A 16,584-nucleotide genomic window follows, 5' to 3' on the forward strand; every position below is an offset into this window, starting at 1 on the left:
AATCAAATGCTCACATACGGGACTTTAATTAAAATGGCTCTGTAAGACACAGCAGGGGAATTCCTAAACCTCAGCAAAGCTTCCTCCCAGAACAGCCTTTGCTGTGTCATTGGTCTGTTCCTTCATCTTAAGCTGTCTGGCCACAACTTTGCTTTGTCAAAGTGAATTTTATTCAACAGCCAGAGGAATACAGCTAGAGCCTAACATGAGGGTGTTCCATACAGAGATTCTGCTGATGCTGCAGGGGTTCTGGGAGCAGTCATGTAGCTTGTGAAAGGCCTGAGTTTTTCAGAGTGAGCAGCTTGCTTCTGATGAGGAAAAAGATTCTATTTAAAGGATGACATAAACCAGTCAAGGGGGGCACTACATGCACAAGCTGGCAGTAAAAGCTGCCAGCACTGCATCCCCAGATTAATGGGAAATATGTCCTGTGACCCACACCTTCCTCCCATCTAACATGAAGCAAGAACTACATCAGAGCCACTCAGAATAATAATATAAAGAATATTAATTCACAGTGTGCCTTCCATTTCTTTGACAAGGAGCTGTCTGTACCTGTGGCTCAGATCAAACCCAGCAAGCACAGCCTCAGGCTCTCACTTTATTGCTGTATTTAAACAATTCTTATTTGCATTGTCACCCTTCGAGTAAGAAACCCTTGGCTCTGGGAGAAAAAGATTTCTCCTTTAGATGATTTCTTTGTGTCTCAGCTGATGAAATCAGAACAGGCAGACAGGAAAAGCTGAGCCAGAGAAGAGCAATTCAAAGCTGCACACCAGTTCAGGTGGTTCTCCTGCTGCAAAGCAAGCCTCATTTTTAAGCATCCCACATGCTTCCACATACTTAGATTTCTTTGACAAGCTAAACATGGAAAAATGCAGTAATAAATAGTAGTTCTTAGTACTTCCAAAGTTTCAGAAGCTCCCTGTTAATTTAACAAGAATTTAGAAATTCTGCAGGAGCAAATGGAAATTCCTGTCAGTTTCATGGGTAAGGGTGTGTAGGAACAGAGCTTTAAAGGTTCATGTAGAAGTGTTCCATGATAACACTGCAGCCCTGGAACTTGTTTAGAGAACAGTGCTCCTGAAATTGATGAGATCAGCCCGGCAGAGAAAAAGGGGACTAAAAAATGCTCAGATTTCTGTGCTAAGCACGACCCATCAAAGTGCTGCAGATGAAGACTGAAGCACGACAGAGGATCCTTGAAGGTATCAGTGCCTCCCACAGTTACTGATAACACAGACCTGAGATCTGCCTGCTGTCTACTGAGTATAAACTCCATCCAAACGCAGGAACTTCCTGCTCCCTTCTAACTATTTTAATGTTCTTGGCTTCAGGGAAGAGTTGATTGAAGCTGTGTTTTTACACTGTAGAACAGGTCCTTTTTCTGAGCATTTCTTCATATAAATTCGAATAAAAAGAAATGTTAAAATTTTCTCTCAAATGGAAATGGCAGCAATTTGCAATATGCTGACATTTAATGTCAGAATTTTAATTAATGCACTTTTCTGTATTTTTATGATTCCTCCTACTTTCATGAAATGTCCACATTAATGAGGTCGTGAATATAATAATACAACCTTATGTGGCAGTATTTGAAGTATTTTTATTAAATTATCCTTAATTAAAGAAATGACTAAAAATAACTTTTCTTTAGCATTCCCTTTCTGCTTGTTAATGAAGCAACTTTACGTGAGAATAGTTGCTTTTAATATCTGAGAAAAATAATTCCACTTCATTTTAAACATATTGGAAATCACAGCTTCTTTAACTGGCAAACAGTATTTATTTGATCTCCTCTGTACTTTTTGGTAAGAAGATATTTCCTCTCAGTATTGAACAGTTGCTTCCCAAAGTATTTTAAAAAGCAACATGATTCTGTGATCCTGTGACAATATTAAAGTATTTCAGCAATAGCAGAAGGGCACATCTGCAGAAATGAAGGACCAAAAATGAAGTACTACCTATGGATGTCATAAAATCTGTAACAAATTGTGTTGCAGTTGGATTGAGATATTTAACATTTCTGTTTCACTGAAGCAGTTTGTGATGTTAAACCACTTTGACTTTTCCTTTTCTTTAAATCTACCTCTATTACAAAGCCATAAATATTTGAAAGAAACTGTCTGCCCAGCCCGAAACGCTGAACCATGTCGTTCTCTAGTCCCCTAGCAGTAGTAGAAACAAAAAAGCAAAATAAAACCCATCCTTTTGCTGGGTGGGATTGTACTATGTTAAGGCAAAAAAATATTCCCTCAAGCAGCTGTATGTCATTAAAAATTAAATATCAAAGAAGTATATTTTGTGATGTGTGTTTTTATCCTAGAGCAGATAGAATACATCAAAGACAAAATCCTCTTGATCCCTCAAGTGTCTGAGAAAAACATAACATTTTAACAAGAGGCCCAAAACTAGGGAACATTAAAATAGTTTCTTGTAACTTTCAATGGCCATTGGAGTATTGCTAGCCAAAAAATCCCATCAGGATTTGCCATAGACTTGTTCTTAAACTTCATTAGATACTTGATTGCTCTATCATTATACCTTGTCACATCTTTAAAACATTCATTACATTAGTTACTTCTGACATTTAATAGAAGGAAGTATCTCTTGGATTGGCAAAGTGCATCTGCGATAAAACATGTAATCATTTCTTGCTTATTTTTCTTTGGCTCTTTATTGATTTTATTTTCTCTTAAGGGAAAATCCTGAACGATTCAAATGAGCACTCCCAAGGGACTTATTCAATGCACTTAATGAAAAACAAATTGTTGTGTGTTTCTAAAACAAACTATTGGGCTCTGCGGTTCCTGTCCTTTAGGAGCTGTGAGGATCTGACATGCCCAGGGAAGCAAGGAGACTGCTGCTAACCTTGGGCTCTTCTGATACTGACCTATGGAGCTAAGAACCATGCTGGTCAAACCAAGGGTCTCTACATCTTTCCAATCATGAACATCTATTGGTAAAACCTTTCTGAGTACATACCCTCAAAATATGTGTATTATTTACAAATTATACATAGGTACTACTGTTGTATGTGAATTATAAAACATACATTAGAAATGGCTGAGATAGAGATGAAACAAACAGTAGTTAAAAACTGTTCTCCTATTCTGTACTAGTAAAAAATGTCTTTTCCCTGAGGAAAAATGTCTTTTTCTCTGAGGTGTGTGCACCTCATTTTGGAGACCTCTGGGCTACCCAGCAGCTGGAGAGTGTGAGTAACAGCATCAGTTCTCCAGCTGCCCCATCTCAGGCACTCTGTCAGGTTCTCCATGTCAGGTTCTCCTGCATGATCCATGTTTCCAGAGCTCTTCACAAACACTATTCCTAATTCCAGAGGACCCAAATGATCCTGTCTTTAAATTCACAATGGAACTTCAGTTTAAATGTAATTCAGGCATTCTAAAAATTACATACTGCTCAAAAGACTTTGTAATCAGTCATGGCTGAAGCCACCTCAATAAAATCTTGCCATATCAAAAGGGAAGATCCAGAAATTACTTGCTACCTAACTGTGAATTATTATTTAAGTAGCCAGCCAGCTGAAAACCAACTGACCAGCTGGATCTTACCTGGAACTTTAGATGTTCTAAGAATCATTACAGAGAGTCTCTCTCTAGACTTTCTAGGGCTTTAGCAACATAATCCAGGTCTTTTTTCATCAGGAAGCCAGCAAAACCCTATCCACCAACAGGGCTTCTGCCTGTGCTGGCCCCCCACTTAGCTTCATCAGAAATGTTTTCACATCTGCTCAGAAAATTTCTGATTTCATCAGCTGTCTCTTAAGTGTGAGCTTCAAAATCAACAGAGTAAGATTATAAAATCAGCAAGTGTGAGTTACAGATAGGAAAAAGGCTTTATAAAGAAAACAGTAAAGAAGTCCTCCTTTACAGACTGTTCCATCTGCAGACAACATGGGAAGAGAACATAATTTGAATGGTGTGGTTTTTATAGCACAAAACCAGACTCCAAAAGTACAAGCAGAAATCTAAAGAAAGCCAGTGCAAATCGTACAGTTGGAAGCTACAGGAAAATGGAACTGGCTTAAAATCGGTATCTTCAGTCATGTAATGCTGATCAGGGCAGTTCCTGGCTACAGGATCCCCAGGAGCTGCTGTTAGAACAGGAAATGGTTTGCATCTTGGGATCCTCTTTAAAAACAACTGTGGGACACCAGATGCACGTGAGTGACTTGATTTACTCAAAACAAGTTCTTGTTATCTTCATAAAGAGGCACATGCAAACCTCCAGGATCTATGTCCCTTCTTGTTGATATGAAGAACAAACTATTTCTCAAGAGTATTTCCTTTCTGACCAGCAAACACACACTCTCCCTCCCCAGCTTAGAGCTTCTTTCTCCTCTAATTAGACGTCACAAGGACAATACGAGATTGCCTACATCTACCTGCCAGACATCTTATCAGTACTGCAGCTAGTCCTGCCAGCCTCTTCCCTACTGTTTTCCATTTGAAGGCTCAGACAGAACAGGATCAGCAGAGACTTGGTAACTGAGAAAACTCCCTTGCATTATGCATAGACAGGCATTTAAAGGGAACAACTCAAATGTATTTTAAACAGCACATACCTTTTACCAGAGTGTGCTTGTCTGTGGGAGATGAGCGAGCAAGCACTCGAAGCTTGGGCCAGATTTTGTCAATCCTCTCTTGCTCAATCTGGAAGGGGGGAACACACGGACACAAAAAAAAAAAAAAAAAAAAAAAAAAAAAAGGAAAAAAACCAAATCAAAACAGGACAGTAAAACTGTTAACCCATGATCAGCAAAATACATTTTTATCCATGTGCCAGATGATTCACTTCTCTCCTTAGATCTGCAGCTTGGCTCCAAAAGCACAGAAAAATTGTAACAGCCACCAACACTGCAAATGAAAGCAAGGTGGGAAATGGCCAGAGCTCAGCTGGTGCCTAACACAGGTTAAAATTGCCACAGTATCTCATCAGCCTTTCTTAGCATCTCTAGGCAGCATCATGACTAGATACAGGATAGTGGAGTTTCTCAAAGCTAAACTAAACCAGTCTGAAGTGAAAGTATGTTGTTCTATATTTGACTCCAGGATCTTCATTTTGGCACCAGTAGTGGCAGAATTTTATCTGTAAACCATCAGCCACAAGGTTAAACAATTCCATTCATCACTGCAAGGAACCTCTTCTTAATGGTGGACACAAAGGCACAACAGAGAGTTTACTTTTCAGAGGTTAACTTCAGCAGCCTGGGTGTTAGCTCTGTCTTTAACAAGGAGTTCACAATCTTCTGAAGAGTACATGAAGTCACTGAAATCATTAGAGTGAGTGGATACAGCAGTACTTCAGATAAATGGTATAAAACCAAGAAATGAGAGGAGCTGGTTCTCAGCACAGATTGCATTTAATGCAGCAGACCTGCACACTGCTGTTGAGACTGTTCTCTTTGCTGACAAACCTGCTTTAATGTGCTGCAGTTCCACGTCTTGTAGACTAGGGCTCCAGTTCTAAAACCTGCTGAGTTAGGTTAATACTAAACTGACAGTGGCTCTGTATTATGAGAAGTAAAGAGTGCACTTTGAGTGGTATTAGGAACTACAGAAAGGTAGTGACAGAAAGAAGCAGCCATCTCTTCCAGTAGGTTTGAATGATCAGAGGTAGGTATCAGCAGAGGAGAAACACCATGAATACATCTGGGTAATTTAGCACATGGATTACCTCTCCCTTCTCATTTCGGATCCTTCTGTTGAACTCTTTCCCTTCAAGGCAGAGGAAGTCTTCTCCTGGATGGATGATCCCACACTTGATGGCAATGGCACGTGCTGTGTTGATGTTGTCTCCAGTGACCATGCGGACTGTGATTCCAGCTCGCTGGCACTTTCTTATGGCTTCTGGGACCTGCAAAAATAATGTAACAGGAAAGAAAGTTCTTAGAGAAGAGGGAAAATAAAAGTCAGGTATTCCCATTCAGAATATTTTGAGGCTAAGAAATGAGTGAAGTAAAAAGAGGAATCATATATTATGTCATATTATAGCTACCTGACTACTGTGGAATTGAGGTTACATGACAGGCAGGACAAATCTTGTATCAAGAAGCACACAAATTTTTTTTTTAATGTGAGTTGCCTAAAACTCCTCCTGACTTGTTTGAGTGCTCTGCAGCCTTTATCATCAAGGTACAACATGAACCTAACAGACTCACCATGCATGTAAACAGGAACTGACAATAGACCTGTTTTGTACAGAAAATTATAGAACTTCTGATCCAAACTCTCCTTTCAGTAAGTATGTCTGAAAGGCTGCTGTAATTGAGCACTGTTAGCAATTCATGCATCTCAACCTTCAGTACCCCACCTCTTCTCTAAATTCCATTTTTACCTAGAAGACACTAAAGGCATCCCTGGCCTCCTTGTGAAGACAGAAACCCTTCACAAAGCTACAAGAAACTGCGAAGGGCAGGTAGAAAACAGTTACAGGTTGCACTGGTTCTTACGTGTGGGACAGCAGAGAGGTGCTTGTAGAGCAGTGACAATCACAGAGGAAAAAGGTCCCCAGAAATGAGCAGGACTCCAGTAAGCATTTGAATGTCAGGCACTGATCCTAAGGAAACCTTCTCAGGATACTATCTGAAGGTTATCTCCAAAACCTGGCCCTAGATGCTTGCTCTGCAACACTGCCTAACACTCTCAAGATATGCAACGTACACATAAACCATATTTGAATAAATTCCCCCAAAACCCTGACCACTGACTGCAGATTGGTGCCATCTTGTCAGCTGAGCTTCTTCAGATAACACGTTTAGGTAAAGCAGCTCTCTGGGATAAATTATGGCAGCAGTCCTGCATATAGAGTTGGTAATTTCCTACAGAAACTAGTAAGGAAGGGTACAACTATGAAAAGAATTCTAGATCTTAAATAATTGTCAAAAAAACCCAAAAAAGAATTAAGAAATGGTACCAAAATGGGTATTACTGGCTACAGCAGCAAAGCCTCACTCTGTTCAAAGCCTCTTCGGTGCAGTTTGCTGACCACAACCCATCACAGACAGAAGTGGACTGTAGGACTCAATGCCAACCAGAGTGGATCAACTTCATCCACTAGCACAGAAAATCTTAGAAAATCTTAGAAAGGGACTGCAACATTACACAGGTGATTTTGTGCATTTCTAGATAGTTTCATTTCCTCTGCAGCTGCCAGGATGGGACACTGCTGAGGGGAGGACATTGCCTGTTTCATGACAACCCCTGCCCTGATCCAGGGTGGCACATGCTGGGCATGTCACAACTTCATGGGGCCTGAAGGGCTGCACATTGGGCTGGGATTATACACCCTAAACCATACTGTAGGTAGTGCTTGTTCTGGTCAGTGACTGCAATTTCACACCATGCTTCTGCCTCTTCACTTAAGGCACTTGGAGAAGCCTCCATTTTGCAAAATGCCTCACTAAACTAAAACCTGGCTGAGGACCAGACCTGCACTTTTCCCATGACTGGGAAGAAAATCCCTGAACTCTCAGAGTGCATCCCCAGAATGTGCTGCTCCCAGAGTGACTCTGCCAATCCAGATGACAGAACCATGAGAAAAACACAGGGACAGAGATTTATCTGCCTCATCTTGACCAGCTGAGAATACTCTTCCCGCAAGTTGTTTCCTGGAAGCATTATTTGGACCTCAAGTTTTTTAACATTACAAAACAGACTTTTCTGGGGGGGATGTACAATCTGATTCTATTTATTACTTAAGCAAATGATTCCTGATTTACACAGTTTCCACATGATTAATCCTGACTTTATCCCATTCACCAGTCTGGAATGCCCTTGGTGTCCACTTTAGCTGTGGTGACTCCATGCCTAGGATGGGACAGATTTAGATGGCTATCTGTAAAACCAGCACAGTGTATGAACCATGAAGGAGAAAAATAAATTACAGAGCACCCAGGAAAAGAAGGTCTCTTCACATTAAGTGCCAGTCCTATTAAACAAGGTCATGGGAGGACAACCTAGTTTCAAATGCATCTAGAACTCACATATAACTAGAGAAATAACTCTGTTTTCCAACTCATTTTTTGGACAGCTGGTGGGTGGTATCTCATTTAACACTGTGTACAGTAATTACAGTAAAAATATTGTTCATATTTTTTTCTTGCTGTAAGGAAGAAAGAGTGTTGGCAGACTGAGTGGGCAGTGGAAAAAGATAATTTTCCATCAGTTTTGCAGAGCTTAAGAACACATTTTAAAACTTTCTGGATTATTTTCTCTCTGCAAAGAAAACCTTCCACTGGATCCATGCATGCATCCATAAATTATGGAATGCAGGAATATCTGTCAGAATTTGGGTGACAAACAAATAGGTGACACTCAGAAATGATTTATGTTCATGTCCCAGAAATAACAGACTGGCAAATCAGCATAAATGCAGACAGATGAAAACCAAACCCGAGAGTGCCTTGTAGTGAGGCAAAAGATGTTGCTGCACGTTCTGGTGTTGAACTACAAGAAATTCAGTATGTTATTCAGATAATTCTTCAGAAATAAAAAGTCTTTATGCCTTCCTCTTCTTTGATCCTTTACACAGAAATCAGCTTTGGCATCTTTATTTTTAGTGGCACTGTTCCTTTTTACCTCAAGCTCCCAAGAAATTATTCCCTACAAGCTGAGAGCAGTTTTCTTATAAAACACACTCATAATACCCACATGAAAAGATAGTTTGCAGCTATTTTCAGTAATAACTGCAAATCCCACTGCCACCCATTCCCTCACTCTGTCACACTACACATAACCTAACTTAAAGCTATTTTCTGACATGCATATGAACCAGTTTTTGGAGGGAAAGAGGAATGATTCATGGCTCCAGTGGGCACTGACAGTTAAAAGCTTTCTGACTTTGTGTGAGGCAGAGCATTAAGGGATCATTGCAAACAGGACATTTTAAGAATTTTTTAAAATATTTTTAAGGACTTGCAATGTCAACATTTGACAGATGGTGAAGCAGCAAGACACCATGTGATGACAGATAAAGTGAATGTGGTTTAGCTCATGTTGCAGGGAAAAGAAGTTACCATACAATTTTCACCTAAGCAAGATCTGCTTTATATTATAACCTTCTTGGTACTGAAAAATGCCTCCAATAAAATCCATTATCCTGCACAGCACAGTAATGCAGTTAGCACCTGTATTTATAATTATAGCATGCTGATTTCCAAAGTTACAAGAGTCAGAAATATGTAAAATCCTACTTTAGAAAGGACTTAGGGAAAGATTTGTGATTAATTTATACTTTTGATGTTTTAGTAAGGAAAAAAAATAAATTTTCTCAGACATCTAGCATTGCCACCAATCCTCAGTGGGATCAGATACAAAAGATGACATGATCAGAAAAAGACCCAGCAAAATGAGAACTGAACGAAAAGGACAGAGATTGGCACCAACCACCTCCTCCTGCAGCACCAGAACCCACTCTTTGTGTAAGAGAAATGGGAGTGATCTTTAGACCTTACTGAAAGCAAAGCAGTCACTGGTTATCTGCTGAGATGGCAGCAGAACTAGAGAGATTTCTTGAAGGGAAGGAGAGCAGCAACTGCTCCCCCTTGCAGGAGGAGCTGGGGCTCTCACATCCCCCCACTCAGCTGCAGCCAGGGCCACACAGACACCTGAGTCAGTCAGAAAACCAGAAGAAAGACACTGAAACAGCTGCAGTTTATGCACAGCTCTTTCAGCTTCAGGACTTACATTCTGTCACTGCTCCTGAACTATTCACTTGAATTCATGTCCCATGGTGATCATGTGTTTGGAAGTGGTGCTGCCAAGCACCATCTGCAGAGGTCAGAACAAAGTGTCCAACCCTTAATCTTCATATTTCTTACAATAAGCAGAGTAGCTGGTACATGCTTCCAGCATGCACATCCACCACTGATCTTCTCAGTTTAGCTGAGCTGAAATTTAGCCCTATTTTCACTAGCCATTGAAGTACAGTACCAAAGAAGTCTGCAGCTTTCCATGGGTAAAGCTTTTCCTTGAATAAACACAGCATTAAGCACAGTTTTCTAATCAGTAAAGTGACAGCTGCCCCTGGAAAACACAAATCTCCAAGACCAGGTGCTGTTTCTGTGGGCAGGGAACACACTGCAGTTCTGATCCTGGCAATCACAACCACTGCACATCTTCCCTCTGCTTCCAGAGTTGCACATTCCTGCAGTGCTTACAGGAAAACTCTTTGATACCTGGAAGCAGAACAGAACTGCTTATGACTTGTCCTGTACACTGCTCTGGTGGGAAAGTTAAGCCATCTCAGTCCTGTAGTTCAAAAGCTCTATTTTGCTATATTTATATAGCAGTTGATTAATAGTTGATTTTTATCAAGTTAATGCTATGGCTTTTTATAAAGTAGAGGCTATTTCTAAAGTTCACTTCCACCTCATTTTGATGGAGTTAATTAAAAAAAAAAAAAAAAGAAACAAAAAAAAGCATAAAACCTGCAAGAAAACCTGCAGCTGAGTTTTATGTTCAGTTCTTTGAGACAAGCTTTACAACCTAAGAATCTGCTTTACCTCTGGCCTTACTGGGTCTTCAATGCCCACCACACAGATGCAGGTCAGGTCGGATAAGATGTCGTTCTCATTGTCCCAGTCGGGCTCGGGGCTGCTGCTGAAGTCCGGAAAGCAACACAGATGGTTCTCAGCCCATCACAGGCCATGGGCTCAATCACTTTCTTCACCATTTCATCTCGGTCGCGTGGTCTGAAGACACGAGGTTCACCAGCAGCATTAAGGATCCTGGAACATCTGTTATTTAGAAAAAAGAAAAACAGAAAGGTTGATGGTGTATTTGTGTGACTGCTGAGAAGTATTTCCTCCTGTCAGCTTGTTTCACTCAAAGTTTCCCTTTCTGATGCCAAGTTTTACATTTCTAGATAAAACAGGAAGATGCAGTAGTAAAAAAATCTGGTTTTCATAGAATCACAGAATTGGCTGGGCTGGAAGGGACCTCAGAGATCATCAAGTCCAACCCTTGATCACTCCTGCTGCAGTTCCCAGCCCATGGCACTCAGTGCCACATCCAGGCTCTTTGGAAAGATCTCCAGACACGGAGAATCCACTCCTTCCCTGGGCAGCCCATTCCAGGGTCTGATCACCCCTATGTTTTAGCACAAAACAGAAAATCTGTTTGTAGCATATTACCTGGTTCCCTCCATCCATAGTTTTCTCAGTACCCATGTAACTAATGAGCTGACAGCTTACAATGAAATTGAAAAAATATTTATTTTCCAATGCAAAGAATTCATTTGTAAACTACTGGATGTAGAGCCAGATTAATGTGATTTCTTTTTCAGAGATGTATCTGTGGTGAGCAATACATATTAATCTAAAAATTCTGTCTTCAAGAGATGCATCCTTTCAGACCTGTACCATCTTTCTGCTATGTGAGTTAGCATTTTTGCTGAATTGTATGAGCTTGAATTTTTGTCTAGCCAGTGGTAAGAAAAAATAAGCCAGTTTTGCAAGAGTGAGCACTTTTAAAAACTATTTTAGAAAAGAACAGTGACAGCTTACACTAGTGAAGTGTGTCATGCTTCTACTTGTAACTAGGAAATTCCAACTAGCAAAATCCAACAAATGTCTTATAACTGCTCAATGTTTTGTACTGTGGACAAACACACTGAGTAATCCACTGCACTCACTTCTTCAGCACAATTTCAGAAGCTCCTTTGCTGTACATGCCGGAAACTCCCACTGGCATTTTAATGACAGTGCTCATGGACTTCCTGACAGAGTTGAATGTATAAACTTTGTAAAGTTTCTCCTCAGGGATGAGGCTCCGAACAGGCTCATAATCCTGCTTCAGGTCCAGGACAAACCCAAGAGACCACACTCTGTCTTGTTGCCCACCTGGCGAGGCAGCCCACCCTCTTTCTCTGGTGGCTGAAGAGAAGAAAAGAATCAGATGTTAATTTCTCTCATCACAAGCTGTATACAATAGTTTCTGAACAACTAATAGTGCAGGGTACAGTTTAAGGTCTAAAAAAATCCACAGAGCTCCAACAGACTTAAAAAGCTGTTCTCAACAATGAGGAGGATTTCTCTAACAAGTTATCTACATGTGATCTCTCTCTTTTCTTTTAAATTAGCCACTGGCAGCCCCATAGCTTGTTGATGGTCCGCCAGTACATCATTAAAAGTCAGGTAACTTTCTTTAAGCTCACAATTAATTAACTTTCCTTTGTCATTAGCCACAGTAATATAACCTTTTTGCAGCATGCTAGACTTACATAGTTTTTGGCTGACTGTGGTGGTTATCATGTTGAGCTGAAGAAAGATTGGTCCTTTTTTTTCCTATCAGGCATTTTAAAATGAAAACTAAAATCTGCATCTCATCACAACAGGAATCTCAGTGCCAGAAGTCTGACAATCTATAGAACAGCAGCTTTTACATGTAAAAGTAACTGCTTGTAGAATTACCATACTGCTCCCCCAGACAATAACTGCTTTATATAGTTGAAAAAGGATGGAATAGGCTAAACATTTTGCAGCTCTGACAACTCTCAGTCCCTCCAGGGGCAAGGAAGGCTTTAATGGCCCATTCAAATATAAACAAATAAACACACACACTCTGGATTTATTTATTGACCTTTCTGGAGGTTTAATACACACCTCCAGCAAAGAGTTCCTATGTTGCCAAGACTCTAGATTGACTTGAAGTGACCCAGTTATATATCCACTGCTGACAAGTGAACGATGAGGGGTAACGTAGGGAACAGTTTAAAAGTTGCAAACCAATAATCCTACTTAGATTTGAATTTGTGCAACTATTACAGGCACAGGAAGGGCAAAGGGGTGTTCACAGTAAGCAGTACAGTAGTCCAGATGACCACCAATTGCAGCTGGCTTAAAAAAGTGAAAGGTCAGATGGATAATAACAGACTGGTCCCCAACTTAAATAAGCAAAATACAGAGTTTCCATAAGAATAATTTTTCTGTCAGCAGGAAAATACATACCTGGTGACAGATTAATGTGATTTCTTTTTCAGAGATGTATCTGTGGTGAGCAATACATATTAATCTCAAAATTCTGTCTTCAAGAGATGCATCCTTTCAAGAACTGTACCATCTTTCTGCTATGTGAGCTAGCATTTTTACTGAATTGTATGAGTCACATTAATGTTGTTGTGACATTTTAGCATTACTCCAGGGTCAATGTAAAACACTGCCACTCAGCAAAAATGCTAATATATTAATTTGATTGTATGCCATTATGGCTTGCCCTACTATAATCTCATTATAATGTGATGTAACTTTCCCCTGGATTCTCAAATTCACTTAAGAATCCCTAATTTAAATCCCAAGAGCTTGGAGTTAGGTGTATCTGGATGCATTGTTACATTCTGTGGATAAGAAAATCTCAGAAGAATTCCAAAAACCACTCCTTAATGTACAGATTTGTTTAATAACTTCAGTTCATTGTCATGACACTGCAGGCACACAGCTCCTGAAACAAGCCAAGAACTTCAGGCTTCTCAAAGCAACACAGCTCAACTCCACTGCCTGGGCAGAGACAGCAGCAAAGGCCTCTTCTCATTTTAGATCTAAATCCTCAAAATGCTTTGGGGTTCCCTCTGCCACTGAAATCACTGGAATGGGAATGTGATCAAGACACTGGCAAACACACACTGGGAACCAACAAGAAACAGATTTTTTCCATCCAGGACATACACCCATACTATTAACCAGTTAATTCACACGTGTGATTTCTGCCTGACCTGATGGGAATGGATATTGAGAGAAATCTACCCACATCTCACAATTACCAGAGCCCTCCTAAATGTTTTCTTATTTCAACAGAAAGTAAAAGAACACTTTCCTGTTCCTACGACTGAGGTCTAAAAATAGATTTCTTTTAGTGAACGTCTTTTGAATGCAAATATATTAAGCAAAGGGGAAAAAAAACGGTGAAAAGAAAAAGAACAGACATTTCAGAGAGGTTTCAAAGTCTAACAAGTGGCCACCTCCCTCTAGAGCAGCTGCTGTCTCCATATTCTTTGTGCATTACATTATAATGAAGCATATGGTGGTGAGAGCTGGCAAGGAGCACTTCCTTTCCTCTGCTGCTTCAGCTCAGAATCTCTATGCCAAAACCACTCTCCTTGCAGATTGTTCTTGACAATCCTTTGCAGAAGCTGTTGGCTTTTCAGACTTCCTACTGTGCTGTCTAAATTCATTCCTTGCTCAAATCTGCAGTTTCTGGCACCTGGAAAACAACTAAAAGGACAGTCCAAAGGGGTAATTTCTGATGAATTAAGTAGGAACAGTTTCATTGAGTCCTTGTAGAATGAGCAGCCTTGCACAACGTGTGTCTTTGGGTTGTGATTTGCACAAAGGAACTTGAGTCTTTCTCAAGAGCTCAATGGGAGCTCCCTGCTGTGGCATCTTCCACAAGGAAGAGCCTGATCCAGTACCTTCCTCCAGCAATGACTTTCACCTGGAGCCTCATCAAATGTTTCTTTCATATGTTTGTATCATTTATGTAATAATAATTAAGTATAAGTAAATACTTGCATGTAAAATAAACTGACAGATGTTAAAAAGAGTTGTTACAAATCAAAATAGGTTTCTTGGGCAAAGTACAGCTCTGTTATTACAGCTTAAAAACAGCAACCCAAAAGCTAGCACCGACCTAATACTGAGTTGGGCTTACAAAAAGAATTGTCAGAATTATTTCACTGAAAAATAATTTACAAGTAAGACTTAAGAAGGAAAAAAAGACAGAATTGTGGGTGTAGCATAAAGGAGGTGCTTTGGCTTTCTAAATTAAATTGGGAAATTACAATACTTCCATTTGTACCATAACACACACTGAACTTCAGGTTTTTCTCATTGCCACTTTTGATGTGGAAAAGAAAGGACTTGGTAAGAAGATCCAAGTAAAAACATCAGGATTTCATGTATTATCTGAGGGCTTCGATTGTTTGATGTTCTGTGTTATAAAGATTGAGCTACTCCTTTAGACTAATGATGCCCTTAAATATACCAGTTTTATTAAGATCAAACCTAACTTTGCTAGAATAATGACTGTTCCACTATGAGTATTCCATGTTCCAATTATAAATGCTCCGTTTTGACTCAGTTCACAAAAGGCAAAGAGGCAGAGGAAAATACATTAACTTAAATTGCAGATCTCCATCCTTTATATTATTTACTCAAAAAAAGAGAAGTTACCAGGATATGGGGGACCTCTGTGTATTTAAACACACCAGATGCAAAATTAAAAACAATCATGGGGTATACTTTAATTCCTAATACTAAAATTCTTAAAAGGAGAACTACTAAAAATACATCCATAGTACTGTCAGGTTCAGAGATGCTCCTGCATTACATTACTCGAGTCACTGATTTAATGGAAGACATCTAAGGCATTATTAAACCACATTATTTTTTTTATTATATGTATTATCAGCTTTCTGAACATAGGGGTTTGTACAGTTGGCTTCAAGAAACCCAGAAAGATTTTAAGTTGACTATTTCTCTTAGAGAAAAATTCTAAAATGCAAGGAGTGAGTTCCTGTTAGTCAAAGACTGAGAATCCAAACTTCTGCCTACGTAAAACTTTCAATTATGAAATGGGAAATGGTTTCAGTGTATGTGTTGAAAACAAGAAAGCAGTCATAGGGACATCAGCTGCTCCAGGTCTTGTGTCTGGATTCTCTGGGATCCTGGTGACTCCAGGAGTTCAACAGCAGCCCTGCTGTTCTGTCTTCACAGTGTGACCACTTCCACAGGTCCTTCACCCCACCTGCAGCCTGGATTCTGGTTGCCAAACACCACAAAGTTGCTTCATTGTCTTTTTTTACTCTTTGTTCTAGGAGTGTTTTTAGTTTTCCAGCTGTATCCCCCCTGCACAACTCCCCAGGATTGCATCTCCCTGTGGCAGAATGCAGCAGCAACTTTGTTGGGCATTGTCTGGAAACAGTATGGGATTGATAAGCTAAAACTTTCTTGTGTGTTTATTTTTTCCACGTCCTGTTCAGAAAGCTCACTTACTCTGGTCTGACTTTTCTCTCCCCAGCCAATACTGTGGAACTTGCCTTTGCTTTTACTGAACTTCTGCCCATGTTAGACTTTGAAGACTGTCTCAGCACACTGCTGGCTTTCCAGGCAGACCACAACTGCCATATTAATTATACACACAACTAGGATAACACTAATTAACCAGGCTCCAAACATTTTATTAAGTGGTCTTGAAAAGTATTTTTTTAGGTTAAAACAAAGAAAACAAAGAAAAACAAAACAGCATCCTAAAGATAAAGTTCAATCTGAATATCTGGCATCAGACCCACACTGTTAAGCTATGTATTAACTTTCCTAAGGTCTGCATTTAGGGATAACAGTCTGCACATATCTGCAGAGTTTGATCTTTGCTGAGGACAGATCTACAATAATATTATTGACTTGGCTGATGAAGAAGGGCACAATTTCTCCTCAATTGGTTTATAATTTTAAGTAGTTTCTCGTGATAATGATGAGGAGGTCCCTGTGTTTTGTGCAAGGCACAGGAAGCACCATGCTTTCTGAGAACATACTGAGTATTTTGCAGCTCAGAACCAACACTGCAA

The 16,584-nt window shown here is 39.9% G+C and overlaps 1 protein-coding gene across 1 annotated transcript in view; it reads right to left on the minus strand.

The window, feature by feature from the left end:
- The window catches only part of ATP2B2 (ATPase plasma membrane Ca2+ transporting 2), a 168,404-nt gene that overhangs the window by 37,367 nt on the left and 114,453 nt on the right, over positions 1 to 16,584 (minus strand). Inside the window, 6 exon segments of the mRNA XM_008506197.2 lie at positions 4,589 to 4,676; positions 5,701 to 5,880; positions 10,529 to 10,635; positions 10,638 to 10,762; positions 11,659 to 11,842; positions 11,845 to 11,899. Coding sequence (XP_008504419.2) covers positions 4,589 to 4,676; positions 5,701 to 5,880; positions 10,529 to 10,635; positions 10,638 to 10,762; positions 11,659 to 11,842; positions 11,845 to 11,899 — 739 coding nt within the window.

Source organism: Calypte anna, chromosome 12 (assembly GCF_003957555.1).
Source record: "Calypte anna isolate BGI_N300 chromosome 12, bCalAnn1_v1.p, whole genome shotgun sequence".
NCBI lineage: Eukaryota > Metazoa > Chordata > Aves > Apodiformes > Trochilidae > Calypte > Calypte anna.